This window comes from Acanthochromis polyacanthus, chromosome 12 (assembly GCF_021347895.1).
Source record: "Acanthochromis polyacanthus isolate Apoly-LR-REF ecotype Palm Island chromosome 12, KAUST_Apoly_ChrSc, whole genome shotgun sequence".
NCBI lineage: Eukaryota > Metazoa > Chordata > Actinopteri > Pomacentridae > Acanthochromis > Acanthochromis polyacanthus.
In genome coordinates this window covers 17,758,149-17,768,640 of record NC_067124.1, presented here as the reverse complement: position 1 = coordinate 17,768,640, position 10,492 = coordinate 17,758,149, and the positions used below count along the sequence as shown (strand labels likewise).

Here is a 10,492-nt window from a genome sequence, read left to right as displayed (position 1 = left end):
GTCCTTCCCGGTCCCTTGGCTGGATTCGAACCCATGACCACTGTTTCTGGGTTGCCCGTTACCCCTGGGTATATCTATCTTTGCACATTTTTAAGTGGGTATACGGGAATTTGGAAAATTTTCGAGTGGGTATACAGCGTATACCTGCGTATCACGTAGACTACACCACTGGTGCTAAGGTACCTCAGCCAAGTACCCCTGACTGCAGCCCGCAGATCGGGGCGTGGCTCAACGTGGGCGGAGTTAAACGTTTAGCTCCGCCTCCATTGAGGTTCAACTGCGCTATGCGGGCGGAGTTAAACGTTTAACTCCGCCACGTTGAGCCACGCCCCGATCTGCAGGCTGCAGTCAGGGGTACTTGGCTGAGGTACCTTAGCATCAGTGGTGTAGTCTACGTGATACGCAGGTATACGCTGTATACCCACGAGAAAATTTTCCAAATTCCCGTATACCCACTTAAAAATGCACAAAGATACGTATACCCAGGGGTGTAAACACGCAGGTATACGCCTGCTTCCAAAGAAAAGCCGGTTCTTTCGGCTCCCAAACGGCTCCTAATTTATTATTCTTTGTAGCCTCATATTTATCCTAATCAGGCAAATATGAATCATTTGTGTTTTGACAAATTCTTTTTCATTCAGTGTTTTTATGAGAAGCCTTATAATTGACTCATTTTGTGCATTTGCTCTGTTACAAAAACAGGCATTCTTACTTTTGTTTAATATTTCAATAAAACTTTTTGCACAAAAAAATGAACAAAACTCTGCACATGAACCCACAGAACCAGAACAGAACCAGAACCAGATTTGGTATTCAAACAGTATAAATGTCCTCAGTGCAGGCTGACATTCAGAAAAATCAGAAGCCCGAGCTTGGATGGGCTGATACATTTCTTCTTTCAGTGAATATCTGCCGTGTTTTTGAGAAGATTCTCTCAGATGAACCAGAAGATGCCACAATACAGTCTCTCCTCCATCACCTTCACCAGGTGGGGCAGACTGAGGCCTTGTCCTGCCTCCAGCTCAGTGGGTCATCTGCTGGTTGGATGAGGGCTTCCTCTAGATATGATCCTCCATTACCACATCAGCTGTAGGATTTCTCCTGAATCATCTCCCTTCCATCAAAGAGCCTCCACACAGCAGAAGTTTGAGGTTCCTCCTCCACTTGGTCCTCTAATGGTGGAGGTGTGAGGCTGCTGCTCTTATTCTCTGAAGTGTCTCATCAACAGCTCTGTTGTCACTGAAGGCAAGCTTCTTTAATCTAGGATCCAGTAACATGTTTTCTGCGAGGACAGTGTTGAACTCTATACTCCATTAAATACGTTAGGAGTCGGCTCTTCAGATTCACTACAAAGCATCAGCTCTGAGAGTCGTGTCTTTTGCACATTATACATCAGTAGAGGACAGACTGTGGTCACATGCTGAACATGTTTGGCTCAACATACAGCTGTAAGGCAGCTTTCTCAACTATGAACATAAAACTAAATATTGTTCCAGACTCACCAATGAGCTCCTCTAAATATGTTTGAGAACGGCCCTGACACCATTCAGGCCATGATTCAAAACACTGGCAGGACAAGCAGCAGCAGCTCAGCTCTCCCATTAAGCAGCAGAGATATTCAGGGAGTGATATAAGACAAGAAAACAATGTGAAAGTGTTCAAATGATTACATTTATGAGATTTAGGTATTGTTAAAGATGTATAGAAGTTAGTTCAGGTTGTTCAGTTTTTAAGTTCTACACTTTATTTTAAGATATACAGTTACATAAAAAGTTATTTATTTATAAATGTTGAAATGTTTTTGAACCGTACTGAATTTATTTGACGGTCAGTTTTTGATTACAGGCAGACTCTAATATAACTACCAGGTTACATTAACATATATCACACTAATTCAAGTTAGACATTATGACGTTTTGGACCTTTGCTTTAATCCATTTTCTCTGACTGGACCTCTCTGAATTTTAGCTGAATACCCCTGGCTTAGAAGAAGAGGGACATGAGTCAACAACCTCTAATGATCCAACACCAGTCAGTGGAGAAAAATTAAGAAAAAGAAAGCAAAGCCAAATGAAACTATTTCATTGTTTTAATAAGTCTGTTGCTTGTCCTGTGAATACTGCCGCTTTAGGAAACACTGCAGCTGGATATGAGGTCAACATTTAGGAAAGAGAGCCTGATGAAGAGGAAACATCAGCTCTACCTGACGAAGAGGAAACATCAGCTCTACCTGATGAAGAGGAAACATCAGTTCTACCTGATGAAGTGGAAACATCAGCTCTACCTGATGAAGTGGAAACATCAGCTCTACCTGATGGCAGGAAGAGGAGCTGCTGGCTATAATGTCTATAAGTATCTAATTGGTAGTTTGAAATAAAGGAGCTGCTGCTGCTGCTGCTGTGTGTGTGTGTGTGTGTGTGTGTGTGTGTGTGTGTGTGTGTGTGTGTGTGTGTGTGTGTGTGTGTGTGTGTGTGTGTGTGTGTGTGTGTGTGTGTGCACGTGTAAGCGCACACGCACATATATAAAAACCTGACTTGGCTTATGAGGCTGGAGTATACCCACTAGAAAAAACTAGACTGCACCACTGCTTAGCACCCCACTTCTAAGGTCTAGACCAGACACTAAATTTATCATTACCATTTGGTCTTACGATTATTTTCTTATTTCTTTAAACTTCAAATTTTTACCAACAGTCCAAATATCTCATACAATTTGTGTTCCTGCCGCTGCCTGTAGGGGGCAGTGTGTTTCTCAGATCAGCCTGTGGTGAATAATCTGCTGTAATCTGTTAATCTGTGCTGTTCAGTCTCCGTCTCTGTGCCGCTCTCAGTCTAGTTGGACCTACAGGATGAAGGCTGCAGCTCCGGGAGGATTCCTGGTGCTGCCGTGGCCCGGTGGAGGCGGCGCCGGTGATGGCGTTGGACCAGACTCTGGTGTGGGGGAGGAGGGCTGGGGGAGGCTGCTGCTGAGGAGTGGAGCTCTGCTGGGAGTCACTCTGATCTGTAAGACCTCACTTCTAATTTCTGATCAGTAACTTTGCATATTCTGTTTCTATGCTGTTTATGAGATGTGGAACTGAAGACAACAAAAAGCTCACTGATTAAACTGGATTTAATAAACTGTTATATGAGTCTGCAGGCAATAGAAGAAGTTTTCAGCTTTTTAATTAATATTAGTCATATTAGTTTTTATTTGTGTTGCACCATTAATAAAGAAGTTCACAAAGGAAAACTAAAACCAACTCTGTCACTGTTTGATTTCTCTTTTTCAAGGCAATTCCATTCTGTCATCTGGACACCTAAAACAAAAGTCACGCATCTTGTTAAATTTTATTTTAAACCAAAAACAAAACATGAAATGACATGGTCTGTTTGTTCTTTGTTCCCAAATAAAAAACAAGAAAATCCAACTCAAACAACATTCAAAGTTTGATTATTGCAAACTCTTTCTCATACAGAACAGCCTGAGAAGAAACTATCTGAAATATAATCATGCAAATTCTTTCAGTGTTTGTACTTTCTTGGTAAAGAGAATCAGACTGGATGTAAACAATGGATGTCATCTCCTTAAACCAGCCACCAGAGGGCGACTCCTCTGGGAGACTGCTTGTATAGAAGTCTGAGAAAACGATCCAAATCTCAGTTGATTTGTTCTCTCAGTGAACATGTTTCTCATGAGTTTATTGTCTCTGTCGCTGGTTTCACTTCTCCTTCAACACATTATGATTTTCATTTAATAAATTGTGGTTTCATTTAGAGAAGATAAATGATAAAGCAGGAGATATTTTAGCACTGATGGTAAATGTCCACATCATCTGCTGTTTCTATGGTAACAACTGCTGTGTGTGTGCAGGTATGGCGGTGCTGAGGAAGTGGATTGCAGGTGGAGTGTGTCGCTGTTCGGTTCGTCTGGATGGGAAGACGGTTCTGATCACTGGAGCGAACACCGGCATTGGCAAAGAGACGAGCAGAGACATGGCTGGAAGAGGTTCTGGTTCCAGCACATATTACACCTCCAGACACACCTGTAGACACACGAGAACACACCTGTACACTGCAGCCCTCTTCCTTCATAACTACTACTCTTAGCCACATCATGAAAACTGAAAATATGGGAGGTTCTTAAATGTACCCGAAAACCTGAAGTGATCTTCAGGAGCAGCAGAATGTAACAAGCAGATGACCACGGCTGATATGAAGAGAATCTGCAGATCCATCAGTCTCCATCTACGATCCACAACCTGCAGATTCCACATTCATTGTTTAATTCTGCCCCCCAGTTTCTAGTTCAACATTTATTACTGTTCTGCTGCCGAGGTTGTCTTTAGGTCTTCTTTTGGTGGCTGTAATTCCTGCTGTCAGACGCGCAGAACGGTGTTAATCCTAATAATCAGCTCAGAGGGATTCAGCCTCTCTGAGAATCTCGGTGACGTCTGACCTCTGCTCAGGCCACACAGATGTCCTGAAGTCCGTTCAGACAAACTGCTGCAAACTGAGGCTAAAGAAGCTGCAGGAACACCTGAAACAGATGCGTTTGTTTTGCTTACCAGGGGCCCGGGTGGTGATGGCGTGCAGGGACCTGACACGGGCGGAGCAGGCGGCTGAGGAGGTTCGCCGGTCAACGGGGAACGGAAACGTGGTGATCAGACACCTGGACCTGGCCTCTGTCTACTCTGTTAGACAGTTCGCCAAAGACTTCCTGGACAGTGAAGATAGACTGGACATCCTCATCAACAACGCAGGTGAGCTCATCTATTTCCACTTTAACTGACTGAAAATCAAAACTAGTCAGTGGGTTTAAAAGACATTTTATCTTTTAAAAAAATCACTAAAATTGCACATTTTATCTGCTGGAAAGAGTAAAAACAGAAAAAAATGCAAAACTGTGAAACTATCATGTGTGACGTGCTGCTCCATCAGGAAAATTAACCAAATCTGAGCTAAAAATCATTTAATCAATAATCAGTAAGTTTATTTTACAAGTCTCATGTAAAAATTCTCCAAAAATAAACAGATCCTATAAAACCAGGACCTTGTGATTCTCCAGGACTGACTCAGCTATGACCAACAGTTTTCAGGTGAACTGCAGGCAGCGTTTCGAGAGAGGCTGAGAGGAAAATCAAACCTACAGGATCAATAAAATAAATGCAGCATGGCTCAGAAACAGTGAACAGAGGAGTAAGTTGCATGGTGAAACATCTTCTACAGATGATGAGCAGAGTAGAGAGGAAAAGTCTGAAGAGGAAACATGGAGATAGTTCAAACATCTACAGTATGAGACAACATCAGTTTCAGTGTGTAACATCTGAGGAAACATGTTGGTTCAGGGTTTTTATGTTTTGTTAAATGATTATTGATTGTCTGTCTGTCTGCAGGAGTGATGATGTGTCCAAAATGGCTGACAGAAGACGGTTTTGAGACTCAGCTGGCTGTCAATCACCTGGGTCACTTCTTGCTGACCAATTTGCTGCTGCCGAAGCTGAAGAGCTCCGCCCCTAGCCGCGTGGTCAACGTGTCGTCCATTGCCCACCGAGGAGGTGCGACCTCAGACCTCTGACCTCTGATCTCTGATCTCTGAGGTGTTAGTTGGTATTGTTTTACAGTCTCTGTGTTTCCTTTGTGCTTCAGGTTGCATCAACTTTGACGACTTGTTCTTCAGCCGGAGAACCTACAGTCCTCTGGAGAGCTACAGGCAGAGCAAACTGGCCAACGTGCTATTCTCCAGAGAACTCGCCCGCAGACTCTCAGGTTCTACAAACACTGACTCCACAAACAAAATGATAAAAAACAGTGACTGAAAAACACCAGTGACTGAAAACACCAAACACTGACTGAAAACACCAAACGGTAAAAACACCAAACAGTGACTGAAAACACCAAACAGCGACTGAAAACACCAAACAGTGACTAAAAACACCAAACAGTGAAAACACAAAACAGTGACTGAAAACATGTTGCATTGTGACATCACTGCTTTTTGGCTCCAGTCATTGGTCGGCTGCCATCAGTGCCACAGTTTTAGTTCCACTGTGTTCAATGAATGATCTTAAAATTCTGAAACCATAACAACCTAAAAGGGTTCTTAAAGGAACTTTAAATTCAGTCCTGAGGGTTTCTGGAGGAACTTATAGTGCAGTCCTAAGGGTTCTTAGAGGAACCTTCAGGACTGCAGTATAAGTACCTGGTAAGTTGTGTTGTGTCTGTTGTCTAGCTATCTCTCATGTCTGTGCAGCACATTAGACCTGCAACATAATTGGCTGTTGAGTTGACTGACACACCTAGAACCCCTCCCCCTGACTGAACTCTCATCTGTCTTGCAGGTACTGGCGTGTCATCGTTCTCCCTCCACCCTGGTGTGATCCGGACTGAACTGGGCCGCCATGTGGAGGGCTGGTTCCCCCTACTGGGGGCGCTGCTGAGGCTACCGTCGCTGCTGCTCATGAAGACGCCGTGGCAGGGCTGTCAGACCACTGTGTTCTGTGCCGTGACGCCGGGGCTCGAGGAATGCTCAGGACGCTACTTCAGGTAGGAGTGGGAGGGGCTAAATACAGACACCTGTTGGGAGGAGAGTCTGGTTTCCCTGAGTTTAGTCTGGAAGACAACGAAGCCTTTAGGACACTCAGGGAAAAATACACCCAGTTTTATCTCTGTTTTTACAAAATTGTTAATTGTTTTTACATGAAATCAGAATCCAAGCATACTGAGCAGATATACACAGTACCAGACATCAGGTGTACTGCAGTACCAGTACACAACAATGTGTAACGGAAGAATAAAACATTTGCAGTGACTGTGCAGAGAAGGAGACGGCACCGGAGGGACGAGATGATGTGGCAGCGAGGAAGCTGTGGGAAGAGAGCGCACGACTGGTCGGATTAAAGGACACATGGTGAAAACAGGAAGTGATGGAGCTGCAGCGCCCCCAGCAGGACAGAAGAGATGAAACACAACATCTGCTCGTTCTGTTAATCTGAATGTCAAGCTTCATGTTTCTGTTTTTGTCCAATTCACATATGTTCTTTAACTCACACAGCCAAAGTATTTGGACTCTTGAGAAAGGATCTGAACACTGTTCAAACAAGAGTATGTTCCCGTACTGTACCCTGAACATTGCCTTCATGTTCTCTTGATGGTCTCTTGAAGTTCCTTTCGTCTTGTCTTTATTTTTCCCTGTATGTTCCTTTGATACTTGCGAATCATTCTTTTAGGATTTCTTTTTAACTTAACCATTTATGTTCTTTTGCTCTCTTTACGTTCCCCTAATATTTTATGTTCCCTTCATGTTTCCACTAAGTTCTGCCGGTACTCCTGTTTAAGTTTCCATATATGCTCCTCTGCTGTTCTCTTTGTTTCCTAAATGTTTTCATCATGTTTATTCATATCCACTTTATATTTCTTTGTATTCCTGTTTAATTTTCTCCTGTGTTCCCTTAGTGTGTCTTTATTATTCTCTTGAAGTTCCTTCATCTTTTCGTTAAAATTACCTTGATATTACCTTTATGCTTTCTTCATGTTCCTTTGTTGTTCTCTTTATGTTCCCTTATTTTTATTTTAAGTTCCCCTTTCAAAACATTTCCTTGTTGTTCACATTGTTTCCTAAATGTTGCCTTCACATTTTTTCATTGTTCCTTTTTAAGTTTCTGTTAATGTTCCCTCAGTGTTCCCTTGTTTTCCCTTCAAGTTCCCTTAATGTTCTCTTTATCTTCCAGCTCCCTGAATATTTTAATGGCTTCTCCTTGTGTTCCCTTTGTTTCCATCTTTGTGTCCTTCTTGTTCCTCTTCAAGTTCTTGTTGACTGTGTGTCATTTTCCTTCTCATTTCCTTGACTCAGCTTGTTGATGTTTGAAGAAATTCTGCCTCTGGCTGTGAGAATGTGAGAACAAGAGGTTCTGTGTTTGCAGACTGTTCTCTGTGGTTTGTTAAGGGCTGACAGACAGTTAGGTTTTTTTTTTCTCAGGGAACCTGATCTGTGTGCTTAACCAGCGTGGAACGTCTGAGTTTAGATCAAATGAAATAAATTGATCCAAAGTCTTTGGAGTCTTGATCTTTACGGGTTTCACTGTGGAGGGTTCTACTGAGCATGCTCTGTGGGAACAGGAACCTCATGGAGGAATCTGAGGTTCCATCCTGTAATCCCGTGTTCAGTTCTTCTAAATACATTTTTGAGTTTTGTTCTTTGAGCTTTGACACAAAGACAATACAGGGAACCTTCTGATGGAAGAACCAAAGACGTTCAGCGGGAACAGAGATCCACAGTGAGAACATCAACGGAACGTGCTGTGAAGTTAATAAATATTTAGTATTTTCTATTTTAACCTTCAAAGAACTTCAGACTGAAGCACAGAGAACAAACTGAAGGAACCTTCAGTTCCCTGAAAAGTTCTTCACATCAGTTCCTAAAACTGGAACTAAAACTTCTGGAGCATTCATCTGAAATATGATTGAAGAAGACGCTGCAAACAGAAATGTTTTCATTGTCAGTGATTTTACTTTCAGAGAATGTCTTCTGTTAGATGTCTATTTATTAATAATTATTAAATTAGCAAATATTTCACGATGTTCAGATATAAAGATAAAGATTCTGAAAACAACAACAGTTTAAATGACAAACCAGCTGGAGCAATTTAGTCAACAAATGTTTTCATTTTTAGAAGGTAGAATTTTAGAACTTGGTTTTACTTCCCCAGAACAAAGCTGCTGTTTCTGCCGCTCAGTTTACTGTAAATCCTGATTTCATTGTTCCTGAAGCTGTTTGGTCAAAATTTGATTTGAATTTGTGTCTAGTTGATCAGATTCAGGGTTATAATCAATTTCTACTGATTTGTTCGTGATTGGTTTGTGGTCAATTAATGATCAGTTATCGATCACTTATTAATCAGTTAATGATCAGTTATTGATTGGCTGCAGGGTGTTAAAGCAACAGAACCACAGTGACGCTGAAACGCAGAAAATAAAAATGTTCTTTCAATGTTTTTGTGCTTTTTATGTCTTTTCTTTGTTTATTTTATAGTTTAAATTCATATTTTAAATCCTTAGCTTAGTCGGTTCTCAGAAGTTGGTCTAATAAAGTTCGATTTCCTGCTAGGAAGAACATCACAAACCTGAGGAACCATGAAGCAACATGAAACAAACCAAATTAACAATGGAAGCAGTTATTGTAATAATTAAATTCAAATCACAGATTATGTCACGAAAGAAAGCTTCAATAATTTACACTACTGGTCAAAAGTTTTGGAATGCCTCAATTTTTCCAGTTTTTTTTAAAAAAAATAGAAATTCAAGTAGTTTGAGGCAATTGAATAGCTTGAAATGGTGCCTTGAAAGTTGGTGTTTCCAAATCCTACAATTGTCCCAACTTTTCTTGATTACTTACAACCCCCTCTGTCTGCATTAAAGTAGAGTTGGAACACACTGTGGCTCCATAACTTTCAGAGAAATATTTGACCAGTATTGCAGAAAATAGTGTGTTGCTATGAAAATTATGAGGAAACGGAAATAGAAGAGAGACAGACCATCATAACACTTAAAAATGTAGATCTTTCCTACAGAGAAATTGTAAAGAAAGTCAAGGTATCAGTGAGTCCAGTTTTCTTCACCATCAAAAGGCTCAGAAACTGGAGGAAACTCTGACAGGAAGAGGTCTGGAAGACCCAAAGTCACAACAGAATCAGAAGACAAGTTTGTGAGAGTCAACAGCTTGGTGATAGGAGCTCACAGGACAACAGCTTCAATCACAGCTTAAAAGTGGTCGTAGAAAGAAGTCTCAGTTTCAACTGTGGAGAGAAGACTTGGAGTTGCAGATGTGACAGGTTGAGTTGCTGCAAGAAAGCCATTGCTAAGATGTTAGAGTAAGAAAAAGAGGCTTGTCTGGAAACTGAAACACCACCAATGGACTACTGGAGACTGGAAGAAGGTGTTATGGACTGATGAATTCAAATCTGAAATCTTCATCCAGGATTGTTTGTGTGTGAAATCAACTGTCTAACATGGAGGAGGAAGTGTGATGGTTTGGGTCTGTTTTGCTGGCTCCAGGGTGCCGACTTGTACAGAGTGAGAGGAACCCTGAACCAAAATGGCTACCACAGCATTCTGCAACGTCATGCAGTACCCTCTGGTATGTTCCTATTTGTTCATGGGTTCATCCTACAGCAAGATAATGACCCAAAACATAAGTCCATGCCAGAACTACCTCGGGGAAGAGATCAAGATGGAAAGATTGAAAACATGGAGTGGCAGCACAGTCTCCAGACTTAAACTCCGTGGAGCTAGTTTGGGATGAAATGGACAGAAGAGTGAAAGAAAAGCAACCTACAAGTTCCACACATTTAGGGAACTTCTGCAACAGAGTTAGGAAGAACTTTCTGAAGAATATTTGATTTCCATTGTGGAAAGAATGCCAAAAGTGTGTTCAGCTGTTACATCTGCCAAAGGTGGCTACTTTGAAGAGCCAGAAATTTAGAATACATTTTGGTTTCTAAATTGATCATTTGTTT

General features: G+C 41.6%; 1 protein-coding gene across 1 annotated transcript; it reads left to right on the top strand.

The window, feature by feature from the left end:
* Positions 1-2,828: 2,828 nt before the first annotated feature.
* si:dkey-23o4.6 (retinol dehydrogenase 12) lies at positions 2,829-8,030 on the top strand. Its single transcript, XM_022208408.2, has 7 exons — positions 2,829-3,002; positions 3,853-3,987; positions 4,550-4,741; positions 5,375-5,536; positions 5,628-5,747; positions 6,320-6,524; positions 6,787-8,030. Exons 1-7 carry the CDS (start codon positions 2,849-2,851, stop codon positions 6,890-6,892), a joined length of 1,074 nt encoding a protein of 357 aa, XP_022064100.2. The 5' UTR covers positions 2,829-2,848; the 3' UTR covers positions 6,893-8,030.
* Positions 8,031-10,492: the final 2,462 nt, after the last annotated feature.